We start from the raw sequence: 14431 nt of genomic DNA, 5'->3' as shown, positions 1-14431 counted from the left end.
AGAGGAGATTAATGCAATAGTTAGGAAAGACATGAGCTTGGATGATGTGGAATCTATATGGGTAGAGCTGCAGAACACCAAAGGGCAAAAAACGTTAGTGGGAGTTGTGTACAGACCTCCAAACAGTAGTAGTGATGTTGGGGAGGGCATCAAACAGGAAATTAGGGGTGCATGCTATAAAGGTGCAGCAGTTATAATGGATGACTTTAATATGCACATAGATTGGGCTAGCCAAACTGGAAGCAATACGGTGGAGGAGGATTTCCTGGAGTGCATAAGGGATGGTTTTCTAGACCAATATGTCGAGGAACCAACTAGGGGGGAGGCCATCTTAGACTGGGTGTTGTGTAATGAGAGAGGATTAATTAGCAATCTCATTGTGCGAGGCCCCTTGGGGAAGAGTGACCATAATATGGTGGAATTCTGCATTAGAATGGAGAATGAAACAGTTAATTCAGAGACCATGGTCCAGAACTGAAAGAAGGGTAACTTTGAAGGTATGAGGCGTGAATTGGCTAGGATAGATTGGCGAATGATACTTAAGGGGTTGACTGTGGATGGGCAATGGCAGACATTTAGAGACCGCATGGATGAATTACAACAATTGTACATTCCTGTCTGGCGTAAAAATAAAAAAGTGAAGGTGGCTCAACCGTGGCTATCAAGGGAAATCAGGGATAGTATTAAAGCCAAGGAAGTGGCAAACAAATTGGCCAGAAATAGCAGCGAACCTGGGGACTGGGAGAAATTTAGAACTCAGCAGAGGAGGACAAAGGGTTTGATTAGTGCAGGGAAAATGGAGTACGAGAAGAAGCTTGCAGGGAACATTAAGGCCAATTGTAAAAGTTTCTATAGATATGTAAAGAGAAAAAGGTTAGTAAAGACAAACGTAGGTCCCCTGCAGTCAGAATCAGGGGAAGTAATAACGGGGAACAAAGAAATGGCAGACCAATTGAACAAGTACTTTGGTTCAGTATTCACTAAGGAGGACACAAACAACCTTCCGGATATAAAAGGGGTCAGAGGGTCTAGTAAGGAGGAGGAACTGAGGGAAATCTTTATTAGTCGGGAAATTGTGTTGGGGAAATTGATGGGATTGAAGGCCGATAAATCCCCAGGGCCTGATGGACTGCATCCCAGAGTACTTAAGGAGGTGGCCTTGGAAATAGCGGATGCATTGACAGTCATTTTCCAACATTCCATTGACTCTGGATCAGTTCCTATCGAGTGGAGGGTAGCCAATGTAACCCCACTTTTTAAAAAAGGAGGGAGAGAGAAAGCAGGGAATTATAGACCGGTCAGCCTGACCTCAGTAGTGGGTAAAATGATGGAATCAATTATTCAGAATGTCATAGCAGCGCATTTGGAAAATGGTGACATGATAGGTCCAAGTCAGCGTGGATTTGTGAAAGAGAAATCATGCTTGACAAATCTTCTGGAATTTTTTGAGGATGTTTCCAGTAAAGTGGACAAAGGAGAACCAGTTGATGTATATTTGGACTTTCAGAAGGCTTTCGACAAGGTCCCACACAAGAGATTAATGTGCAAAGTTAAAGCACATGGGATTGGGGGTAGTGTGCTGACGTGGATTGTGAACTGGTTGTCAGACAGGAAGCAAAGAGTAGGAGTAAATGGGTACTTTTCAGAATGGCAGGCAGTGACTAGTGGGGTACCGCAAGGTTCTGTGCTGGGGCCCCAGCTGTTTACATTGTACATTAATGATTTAGACGAGAGGATTAAATGTAGTATCTCCAAATTTGCGGATGACACTAAGTTGGGTGGCAGTGTGAGCTGCGAGGAGGATGCTATGAGGCTGCACAGTGACTTGGATAGGTTAGGTGAGTGGGCAAATGCATGGCAGATGAAGTATAATGTGGATAAATATGAGGTTATCCACTTTGGTGGTAAAAACAGAGAGACAGACTATTATCTGAATGGTGACAGATTAGGAAAAGGGAAGGTGCAACGAGACCTGGGTGTCATGGTACATCAGTATTTAAGGTTGGCATGCAGGTACAGCAGGCGGTTAAGAAAGCAAATGTCATGTTGGCCTTCATAGCGAGGGGATTTGAGTACAGGGGCTGGGAGGTATTGCTACAGTTGTACGAGGCCTTGGTGAGGCCACACCTGGAGAATTGTGTACAGTTTTGGTCTCCTAACGTGAGGAAGGACATTCTTGCTATTGAGGTAGTGCAGCGAAGATTCACCAGACTGATTCCCGGGATGATGGGACTGACCTATCAAGAAAGACTGGATCAACTGGGCTTGTATTCACTGGAGTTCAGAAGAGTGAGAGGGGACCTCATAGAAATGTTTAAAATTCTGACGGGTTTGGACAGGTTGGATGCAGGAAGAATGTTCCCAATGTTGGGGAAGTCCAGAACCAGGGGTCACAGTCTAAGGATAAGGGGTAAGCCATTTCGGACCGAGATGAGGAGAAACTTCTTCACCCAGAGAGTGGTGAACCTGTGGAATTCTCTACCACAGAAAGTAGTTGAGGCCAATTCACTAAATATATTCAAAAGGGAGTTAGATGAAGTCCTTACTACTCGGGGGATCAAGTGGTATGGCGAGAAAGCAGGAAGGGGTACTAAAGTTTCATGTTCAGCCATGAACTCATTGAATGGCGGTGCAGGCTAGAAGGGCTGAATGGCCTGCTCCTGCACCTATTTTCTATGTTGCTATGTTTCTATACAGAGAAAATCCCACCCGCACATACCAGAGACAGATATATTCATGGAAAATTCCATCCTCACACACCAGAGCCAGATATATACAAGGAAAATCCCACCCTCACATACCAGAGACAGATATATACAGAGAAAATCCCACCCTCACACCAGAGACAGATATATACAGGGAAAATCCCACCATCACGTACCAGAGACAGATATATACAGAGAAAATCCCACCCTCACATACCAGAGACAGGTCTCTACAGGGAAAATCCCACCATCACATACCAGAGACAGATATATAGAGAAAAAATCCCACCCTCACACACCAGACAGATATATACAGAGAAAATCCGACCCTCAAACACCAGAGACCGATTCTATACAGGGAAAATCCCACCCTCACGTACCAGTGATAGATTTATACAGGGGAAATCCCACCCACACTGACCAGAGACAGATATTTCCAGAGAAAATCCCACCCTGACACACCAGAGACAGATATATGGAGAGAAAATCCCACTCTCTCATACCAGAGACAGAAAAATACAGAGAAAATCCTACCCTCACACACCAGAGACATATATAGAGAGAGAAAATCCCACCCTCACATTGCAGAGACAGGTATATACAGGGAAAATCCCACCCTCACACACCAGAGACAGATATATACAGGGAAAATCCCACCCTCACATACCAGAGACCGATTATATACAGAGGAAATCCCACCCTCACACACCAGAGACGGATTTATACAGGGAAAATCCCACCCACACAGACCAGAGACAGATATTTCCAGTGAAACTCCCACCCTGACACACCAGAGACAGATATATAGAGATAAAATTCCACTCTCTCATACCAGAGACAGATATATACAGGGAAAATCCCATGCTCAGACACCAGAGACAGATATATTCAAATAAAATCCCACCCTCACACACCGGAGACCGATGAAATACAGGGAACATTCCACCCTCACACACCAGAGACAGATATATACAGGGAAAATTCCACCCTCAGACCAGAGACAGATATATACAAGGAAAATCTCACCCTTACACCAGAGACAGATTTATACAGGGAAAATCCCACCCACACAGACCAGAGACAGATATTTCCAGTGAAAATCCCACCCTGACACACCAGAGACAGATATATAGAGAGAAAATCCCACTCTCTCATACCAGAGACAGATGTATTCAGGGAAAATCCCACCCTCACACACCAGAGACAGATATACAGAAACACAGAAACACAGAAGATAGGTGCAGGAGTAGGCCATTCGGCCCTTCGAGCCTGCAGCGCCATTCAATGAGTTCATGGCTGAACATGCAACCTCAGTACCCTATTCCTGCTTTCTCGCCATACCCCTTGATCCCCCGAGTAGTAAGGACTTCATCTAACTCCTTTTTGAATATATTTAGTGAATTGGCCACAACAACTTTCTGTGGTAGAGAATTCCACAGGTTCACCACTCTCTGGGTGAAGAAGTTTCTCCTCATCTCAGTCCTAAATGGATTACCCCTTATCCTTGGACTGTGACCCCTGGTTCTGGCCTTCCAACATTGGGAACATTTTTCCTGCATCTAACCTGTCTAAACCCGTCAGAATTTTAAACGTTTCTATGAGATCCCCTCTCATTCTTCTGAACTCCAGTGAATACAAGCCCAGTTGATCCAGTCTTTCTTGATATGTCAGTCCCGCCATCCCGGGAATCAGTCTGGTGAACTTTCGCTGCACTCCCTCAATAGCAAGAATGTCCTTCCTCAAGTTAGGAGACCAAAACTGTGCACAATACTCCAGGTGTGGCCTCACCAAGGCCCTGTACAACTGTAGCAATACCTCCCTGCCCCTGTACTCAAATCCCCTCGCTATGAAGGCCAACATGCCATTTGCTTTCTTAACCGCCTGCTGTACCTGCATGCCAACCTTCAATGACTGATGTACCATGACACCCAGGTCTCGTTGCATATCCCCTTTTCCTAATCTGTCACCATTCAGATAATAGTCTGTCTCTCTGTTTTTACCACCAAAGTGGATAACCTCAACTTTATCCACATTATCCTTCATCTGCCATGCATTTGCGCACTCACCAAACCTATCCAAGTCACTCTGCAGCCTGATAGCATCCTCCTCGCAGCTCACACTGCCACCCAACTTAGTGTCATCCATAAATTTGGAGATACTACATTTAATCCCCTCGTCCAAATCATTAATGTACAATGTAAACAGCTGGGGCCCCAGCACAGCATATTCAGGGAAAATCCCACCCTCACATACCAGAGACCAATATAAGCATGGAAAATCCCACCCTCACATACCAGAGACCGATATATACAGGGAAAATTCCATCCTCACACCAGAGACTGATATATACAGTAAATATCCCACCTTCACACACCAGAGACAGATATATACAGAGAAAATCCCACCCTCACACACTAAAGACAGATATATACAGAGAAAATCCGAACCTCACACACCAGAGAGAGATATATACAGAGAAAATCCCACCCTCACACCAGAGACTGATATATACAGTGAAAATCCCACCATCACATACCAGAGACAGGTCTCTACAGGGAAAATCCCACCCTCACACACCAGAGACAGATATATACAGGGAAAATCCCACCCTCACACACCAGAGACAGATATATTCAGGGAAAATTCCATCCTCACACACCAGAGCCAGATATATACAGAGAAAATCCCACCCTCACACCAGAGACAGATATATAGAGAAAATCCCACCCTCACACACTAGAGACAGATATATACAGAGAAAATCCGAACCTCACACACCAGAGAGAGATATATACAGTGAAAATACCACCATCACATACCAGAGACAGATATGCACAGAGAAAATCCCACCCTCACATTCCAGAGACAGGTATATACAGGGAAAATCCCACTCTCACACACCCGAGACAGATATATACAGGGAAAAGCCGACCCTCACACACCAGAGACAGATATATTCAGGGAAAATTCCATCCTCACACACCAGAGCCAGATATATACAGAGAAAATCCCACCCTCACACCAGAGACAGATATATAGAGAAAATCCCACCCTCACATACCAGAGACAGAAAAATACAGAGAAAATCTAACCCTCACACACCAGAGACATATATACAGGGAAAATCCCACCATCACATACCAGAGACAGATATATACAGGGATAATCGCACCATCACATACCAGAGACAGATATGCACAGAGAAAATCCCACCCTCACATACCAGAGACCGATTATATACAGAGAAAATCCCACCCTCACACACCAGAGACGATATATACAAGGAAAATCCCACCCTCACACACCAGAGACAGATTTATACAGGGAAAATTCCACCCACACAGACCAGAGACAGATATTTCCAGAGAAAATCCCACCCTGACAACAGAGACAGATATATAGAGAGAAAATCCCACTCTTTCATACCAGAGACAGATATATACAGGGAAAATCCCAGCCTCACACACCAGAGACAGATATATACAGGGAATATCCCACCCTCACACACCAGAGACAGATATATCCAGGAAAAATCCCACCCTCACATACCGGAGATTATATATATAGATATACAGGAAAAGTACCACCCTCACACACTAGACAGATATAAAGAGCGAAAATACCACCCTCACATACTGGAGACAGACCTATACAGGGAAAATCCCACCCTCACATACCGGAGACAGATCTATACAGGGAAAAGCCCACCCTCACACACCAGAGACAGATATTTCCAGGGAATATCCCACCCTCACACACCAGAGCCAGATATATACAGGGAAAAGCCCACCCTCACACACCAGAGACAGATATGGCCCTGTACAACTGTAGCAATACCTCCCTGCCCCTGTACTCAAATCCCTTCGCTATGAAGGCCAACATGCCATTTGCATTCTTCACCGCCTGCTGTCCCTGCATGCCAACCTTCAATGACTGATGTACCATGATACCCAGGTCTCGTTGCACCTCCCCTTTTCCTAATCTGTCACCATTCAGATAATAGTCTGTCTCAGTTTTTACCACAAAAATGGATAACCTCACATTTATCCACATTATACTTCATCTGCCATGCATTTGCCCACTCACCTAACCTATCTAAGTCACTGTGCAGCCTCATAGCATCCTCCTCGCAGCTCACACTGCCACCCAACTTAGTGTCATCCGCAAATTTGGAGATACTTCATTTAATCCCCTCGTCCAAATCATTAATGTACAATGTAAACAGCTGGGGCCCCAGCACAGCATATTCAGGGAAAATCCCACCCTCACACACCAGAGACAGATATATAGAGAGAAAATACCACCTTCACACACCAGAGACACATATATACAGGGAAAATCCCACCCTCACATACCGGAGATTATATATATATAGATATACAGGAAAAGTACCACCCTCACACACTAGACAGATACAAAGAGCAAAAATACCACCCTCACATACTGGAGACAGAACTATACAGGGAAAATCCCACCCTCACATACCGGAGACAGATCTATACAGGGAAAAGCTCACCCTCACACACCAGAGACAGATATGCACAGAGAAAATCCCACCCTCACACACCAGAGATAGATATCTACAGAGAAAATCCCACCCTCACATACCAGAGACAGATATATACAGGGAAAATTCTCTCCTCACATACCAGACAGATATATACAGGGAAAATGCCACCCTCACACACCAAGGACAGATATTTCCAGGGAAAATCCCACCCTCACACACCAGAGACAGATATTTCCAAAGAAAATCCCACTCTCACACATAAAATGCTGACAGGTACAAAGTGAAACCCGCATTCCCCTACCAGAAACTGACAAATTCAGGGTAAAAGCAGAAGTTGACAGAAAGCGAGGAAATCCTATAGGTACAGATTATACCCAACACTCACCAGAAACGACAGGTCCAGGTTAAATCCCACTCTCACATCCCTGAAAGTGACAGGTACAGATTATACTCCACTCTCATATACCAGCCATAGATTGGCAGGTACAGATGAAATCCCATCCTCACATACTAGGGCCAGAAAGATAGAGAAAAGCCCATCCACACATACCAGAAAATGATAGATACAGAATAAAACCCATATTCACACACCAGAATCTGACAGGTACAGATTTTGATTAAACCCACGCTTGCATACCAGAAATGACAGGTACAGTTTAAACCCACACTCACATACCAGAAATGACAGGTACAGTTTAAACCCACACTCACATACCAGAAATGACAGGTACAGTTTAAACCCACACTCACATACCAGAAATGACAGGTACAGTTTAATCCCTACACTCACATACCTGAAACTAACAGATACAGATTAATCCCTACACTCACATACCTGAAACTAACAGGTACAGATTAAATCCCACACTCATGTACCAGAGACAGACAGCTACAGAATAACCCCACACTCACAAAGTGGAAACTGATAGGTACAGATTAAACACAACATTTGTATACCAGAAAGAACCAGGTACAGACTAAATGTAACACTCACACACCTGAAACAAAGAGGTACCGAATATCCCCCACACTCACTGACAGGTACAGAATAAACATTACACTCACATACTTGGGCAGAAAGGTACAGAATAAACCCCACACTTACATATCAGAACCTGCCAGGTACAGATGAAACCCAACTCTCACATACCAGAATCAGACAGATGCAGATTAAACTCCACACTCGCATACTAGAGACTGATGGGTATAAAATAAATCCAACACTTGCATACCAGAAATTGACAAGTACAGAATAAAACACACAACTCACATACCAGAAACAGATAGGTACAGATTAAACTCCACAGTCAGATATCAGAAACTGACAGGTACAGATTAAACCCCACTCTCATACACCAGAAACTGACAGGTACAGATTAAACCCCACAATCACATACCAGAAATGACAGGTACAGATTATACCCAACACTCACATACCAGAAATGACAGATTAAACCCCACTCAGATACCAGCCACAGATGGACAGGTACAGATGAAATCCCACACTATCATACCAGAGGCTGCCAGGTAGAGAATAAAACACGCACTCCCATACAGAAACTGACAAAGTGCAGAATAAACCCACACACATATCACAGAAACAGAATGATAATCACATACCAGAATTTGACAGGTGTATAATAAAACCCAAATTCGCCTGCCAGTAACTGAGGTAAAAAAACAACACTCACATATCAGTGACTGACAGCTATAAGAAATAGGAGAAGGCCAAAAGGACTCTGGAGCCTGCTCCACAATTCAATAGGATCATGGCTGAACTGCCCAATATCCAGGCAGTGCTTCTGACAAAGAAATCCAAGGCTGGTTTCAGCAAGAGCAAGTAAAGTGGACAAGATTTAATCTAATACCACGTTGGTTCTTTTCAGAGCCACCCACTCTATCTGTGAAAGGGCTGGTTACTGTCTGAAGAAACTGATCAATTGATCACAATCTTATCAGCTGTGCTTCAGTTGGGAGCACCCTCACTTTTGAGTCAGAAAGTTGTGGGTTCAAGTCCCACTCCAGGGTCTTGAGCAGAAAAATCTAGGCTGAAACTCCAGTGCAGTGTTGAGGGAGCGCTACATTGTCGGAGGTGACATCGATCGGATAAGACGTTAAACCGAGCCACCGTCTGCTCTCTCAGCTGGACGCAAAACATCTCATAGCAATATGGGGAGTTATCGCGTGTCATAGGCAATATTTATCCCTCGATCAACACAACACAACAGATCATTTGACCATTATCATGTTGCTGTTTGTGGGAGCTTGCTGTTCCCAAAATGGCTGCCGCGTTACATTACATCAGTGCCGACACTTCAAAAAGTATTTCATTGGATGTGAAGCAGGTCGTGAAAGGTGCCATATCAATCCAAGTCAGTATTTTTCTACATAATGTTAAGTCCCAACGGTTGATAAACTGGGAGTTTCCTGACCAGAAGTCACCCTCAGTCAATCTCGGGTATTATCCGGTCAATGTCTGTTGAACATGTAAAAATCTAGATCGGCAAACAGAGCAGCGAGCTTGCTGTTCAGATTATATTATATATATATATATAATATATATATATAAAAAAAGGAAAAAATGCATGGACCTTCCTCGTAAGATTTTTGCCTGATAGCAGAATAGAAACACATAAAGAACAGAGTATAAATCAGGAGGTGTTGCAACTGATGACCTCATTCAAGAATTTGAGATTGTGGCGAGCAACAAATTTGATTGGTCTCTTTAAACATCCAGAGAGATACAGAACAATGGATATTGACAAGCCAATCACAACCATTGCCTTCACCCATCCCTCATTAGCATAGGGCTGTGGGCGGAGTGTGAGGCTGCCGATATAATACGGGCTCGGAGCAGAGTTTCCCCAAATCTGCGCCTGACTGAACGAGTCGATGGCTGACGAAAAGAGAACCTGGCGCAATCCAATATCCAGGATTACGTGCTGAAGGATGCACTTAAAATTGGTGCAGTCGCCGCAAAGGCACGGTGTGGAAGGGCCACAGTTTAAAGCCCTTCTGCCATGGTAAACCCGGGGGCAGGAATCAGTACAAAACTCCCCTCGGGCTGTACGTGCAACTTCTTTTTCATGTACATGGAGCACCATGATCTGTCAACATCTATGTAGTGCCATGTACAATGTAAGGTCTGTTTCGTAATGCACGTTGAAAAGAAAGAAAAAAAAATGTAAATGTGCCGTCACCCATTCCGTTTAATGTAATGTAATTTTGTTGAATGTACTACAAGGTATCCCGTATTGTACCAAATTGTACTTGAAATGAAAAGCAAGGAAATGCATCGAACGGAACTGCCGTCAGCACCCAAATGTAGTGTGTGGGATTGCTGACCGCAGCTAAACGTACTGAACTGCTTTTGAATGTACTGTACAAATTTTTTACATGAATAAAGTATATTTTGAAATTTTTAAAAAAGACGAAAAGATAACAGGTCCCGCCAAGAAAGGCGCCAAGAAAGTAATCAAGAAAACCCCAGCGAAGAGCGGCAAGAAGCGCAGAAAGTCGAGGAAGGAGAATTACGCCATCTACATCTACAAAGTGATGAAGCAGGTTCATCCCGGCACCGGCATCTCCTCCAAGGCCATGGGCATCATGAACTCGTTTGTGAGCGAAATTTTCGAGCGCATCGCGGGTGAGGCTTCCCGTCTGGCCCATTACAACAAGCGCCGCACCATCAGTTCCCGGGAGATCCAGACGTCCGTGCGCCTGCTACTGCCCGGGGAGCTGGCCAAGCACGCCGTGTCGGAAGGGACAAAGGCGGTGACCAAGTACACCAGCTCCAAGTGAGACTGCCCGCTGTCTTGAGAGATCAAACCCCAAACACAACGGCTCTTTTAAGAGCCACCCACAACCTCTCAAAGAGCTGCACAAACGCATCTCCCTTTAGACTCGGTTTACTGTAATTATTTCCTAGAAACATAGAAAATAGATGCAGGAGTACGCCATTCGGCCCTTCGAGCCTGCACCGCCATTCAATGAGTTCATGGCTGAACATGCAACTTCAGTACCCCATTCCTGCTTTCTCGCCATACCCCTTGATCCCCCTAGTAGTAAGGACTACATCTAACTCCTTTTTCAATATATTTAGTGAATTGGCCTCAACAACTTTCTGTGGTAGAGAACGAGTATGTTTGAGAACTTTTACACATCCAGCTGCAGATTTAGTTTTGAATTCTCAGATATCAGTTTCACTGTCCGGTTCCACCTTAGCATCGCTGAAATTTTCCGCCAACTACCATCACGGCCCCTGGTCGCTGTTTCCCTGTGCTCTCAGACCCGTTCATTTACACCGCCTGCCGAATTAGGAGCTTGTTGAGGGGCTGAGACTCAGATTTCAGTCACACATTCTCTCTCGCAAGCCCTTTTCCAGTTTATTTTTCAATTCCTGTTGCGGGTCAGTCTCTTTATTAAGCCGACACTCCCCGCAGTGCAACAACCCAGAATGGGAGTTCTTAGAGACCAGAACCGGGGCAGTTTGAACACTATCTCTCTTTTCTTTTCACAAAAGGACACCCAGTTCTGGGCTCACTCCCGCCTTTGCGAGGGATCGATCGATAATCTGTGAAACCCAACTTTTACAAAGATTGAGTTGGAATGTGTCCCGTTACAGAATCGGTGGGGATTGATTCCCGCCTATTAGACAGTTTGAAATAGTACCCGAATTTAATCCTGATTGTAACAGCCTGGAACTTGCAAGGGGAATATGTAAAAGACAAAATTAATTAAAATGTGTTGGGAAATCTTTGACGAATGGTGGATTTATATTAACATAATCCGCTGTTTTAAATTTCTTGGCGGGGTTTTTGAATTAAAATCGATATTCTGACTGTTGGAAACAGTAATTTCCGCCCTACTTTCATTGGTGGGCTAAACAGACTGTGATTGGTCACCTGAAAAGACCAATGAAATGCACCACCGAGCTACCAATCACAAATTCGCTCCCTGCATTCCTCCAGAAGGTACAAGAAAGGCAGATGTGGGAGGAGTTTCTCATTCATTTTCGGAACGTGTGGATTGTGGAAATGTCTGGGAGAGGAAAAACAGGCGGTAAAGTTCGGGCCAAGGCCAAGTCTCGCTCCTCCCGGGCCGGACTGCAGTTCCCTGTGGGCCGTGTTCACAGGCTCCTGCGAAAGGGGAACTACGCTGAGCGTGTGGGTGCCGGAGCCCCGGTCTACATGGCTGCTGTGCTCGAGTATCTGACCGCTGAAATCCTGGAGCTGGCCGGCAACGCGGCCCGCGACAACAAGAAGACCCGCATCATCCCCAGACACCTGCAGCTGGCCATCCGCAACGACGAGGAGCTCAACAAGCTGCTGGGAAAGGTAACCATCGCTCAGGGCGGGGTGCTGCCTAATATCCAGGCTGTGCTGCTGCCCAAGAAAACCGCCAGTGCGCCCAAGAGCAAGTAAAGCGGACAGGATTTAATCTAATAACCCAAAGGCTCTTTTCAGAGCCACCCACACTATCTGTGAAAGGGCTGCTTTCTGTTCTGTGGAACACAACTGTCCGACCTAATTTAATACAAAATAGACGGAAGCTGAACGTGAGACCGCTAGTCATTGAACATGTTGGCACAGCCGTATATGAACCGGCTGATAAGAGCCGAGTATAAAGGAATGAGTGGTTGATGGGCTCACTGACTTTTATAGGGGCAATAATTCCATAGGGAGAAATATGTACATTCTGAACACATTGATCCATGAGGACTTTTACCCTTTTTAAATTTGCGTACAAAAGGATGGAATTGCAGCTCATGGCTAATTTAAAATATCCCAAATAGTATCCGACCTGTGCCCGCATGAAGAGCTGGGTTAAAGGTGAGATACAGATTACAGGAAGCTCGTCCCCTCTGGAATCTATCCCGGTCTGTGCAAAGGGATCAATTCACTATCAGATCTCCCACTTATAGTTAGCGCCCCCCATTGGTCGGGTGTAGTCGGTACACTGGGCATCTGACTCGCATCGATACCTGGATCACCGCCTGCACTGTATAAAGCCCCAGTTATAGCAACACTACAAGACGTGCACGATGTGTACACAGGCCAGTTTGCGTGGAGACGGTCGCAGTTCTTTCCTTTGTTGATTTGGTGGCTCTGAAAAGAGCCGTTGTTGCACTTGGTGCTAAAGTTTGGAGCCCGGGCAGGGGGAGTCTAGGCGCGCTCCCCGCGGATGCGGCGGGCCAGCTGGATATCTTTGGGCATGATGGTGACTCGCTTGGCGTGGATGGCGCACAGGTTGGTGTCCTCAAAGAGCCCCACCAGGTAAGCCTCGCTGGCCTCCTGCAGGGCCATGACGGCCGAGCTCTGGAAGCGCAGGTCGGTCTTGAAGTCCTGAGCGATCTCCCGCACCAGGCGCTGGAAGGGCAGCTTGCGGATGAGCAGCTCGGTGGATTTCTGGTAGCGGCGGATCTCCCTCAGAGCCACGGTGCCGGGTCTGTAGCGATGAGGCTTCTTCACTCCGCCCGTGGCCGGAGCGCTCTTCCGGGCTGCTTTGGTCGCCAGCTGTTTGCGAGGAGCTTTCCCTCCGGTCGATTTGCGCGCTGTCTGCTTGGTCCTGGCCATCTTCTGAACCGATCTCAGCACAATCTGGGACACACAGACTGGGAATGGTCCTTTTAAAGTGTCTGTCAGGGTCCGCCCCCGGGCTGTGATTGGTCATAACCCGACCGCCAATCATGTTTCAACCAATCACCGAGAGCGAAAGGGAAGGGCGGGGATTACTGGGCCATGATTGACTGAAATGAAACTGACAGTTCGTCAATTTCAAACAGCCCGCCAATTTCAGAGTCTCAACGAACAGAGATTAAAGAAACTCTAATTTCCCGCCAGCAATTTAAGAATCCGGCTCTTTATAACCTCGATGGTGCCCCATTATAAATCACCAATCCCATTCTCTTTAACTTTCCGGTTTTAATTCTGTCCCATTCCCAGTACCGGGCGGGAATAATTCCCCGGTCACTGCATCCTGTAAACACAAAGTCCCGCATCCATCCCGCCAGTGCCGTCCCGTTTCACCGATTCTCACACACAAAGTTCACAACATGACAGGATTATCTGTGAGGGGAGACTGTGTATCCCCGCCCGCTGATTGTGACCGGGACACCAGGAGTTTCTGATCTCATATAAAAATATCGTTCTCAAATATTTAATAATCTCATATTCCTGCAGCGACTACACTGCAAAAGTACTTCATTGGCTTTGAG

At 45.6% G+C, this 14431-nt stretch overlaps 2 protein-coding genes and 1 long non-coding RNA gene across 3 annotated transcripts in view; 2 read left to right on the top strand and 1 right to left on the bottom strand.

The window, feature by feature from the left end:
• The window catches only part of LOC139248183 (uncharacterized), a 28221-nt gene extending 16247 nt beyond the window's left edge, over window positions 1-11974 (top strand). The window contains exon 3 of the long non-coding RNA XR_011590999.1: window positions 10646-11974. This is a non-coding gene — a long non-coding RNA (uncharacterized lncRNA). The remainder of the gene's footprint in view (window positions 1-10645) is intronic.
• Window positions 11975-12251: 277 nt separating this feature from the next.
• LOC139248296 (histone H2A type 2-A-like) lies at window positions 12252-12638 on the top strand. The gene has a single exon (XM_070872077.1). The coding sequence runs from the start codon at window positions 12252-12254 to the stop codon at window positions 12636-12638; it is 387 nt and encodes a 128-aa protein (XP_070728178.1).
• Window positions 12639-13379: 741 nt separating this feature from the next.
• Window positions 13380-13790, bottom strand: LOC139248091 (histone H3). Its single transcript, XM_070871841.1, has one exon. It carries the CDS (start codon window positions 13788-13790, stop codon window positions 13380-13382), a length of 411 nt encoding a protein of 136 aa, XP_070727942.1.
• Window positions 13791-14431: the final 641 nt, after the last annotated feature.

This window comes from Pristiophorus japonicus, unplaced genomic scaffold (assembly GCF_044704955.1).
Source record: "Pristiophorus japonicus isolate sPriJap1 unplaced genomic scaffold, sPriJap1.hap1 HAP1_SCAFFOLD_29, whole genome shotgun sequence".
Lineage (NCBI taxonomy): Eukaryota > Metazoa > Chordata > Chondrichthyes > Pristiophoridae > Pristiophorus > Pristiophorus japonicus.
This window is presented reverse-complemented; position numbering and strand designations above follow the sequence as displayed.

What these genes read in the sequence shown, in the direction of transcription:
- LOC139248296 (XM_070872077.1), top strand. Translation starts at nt 12,252, where the DNA reads ATGTCTGGGAGAGGAAAAACAGGCGGTAAAGTTCGGGCCAAGGCCAAG.
- LOC139248091 (XM_070871841.1), bottom strand. Translation starts at nt 13,790, where the DNA reads ATGGCCAGGACCAAGCAGACAGCGCGCAAATCGACCGGAGGGAAAGCT.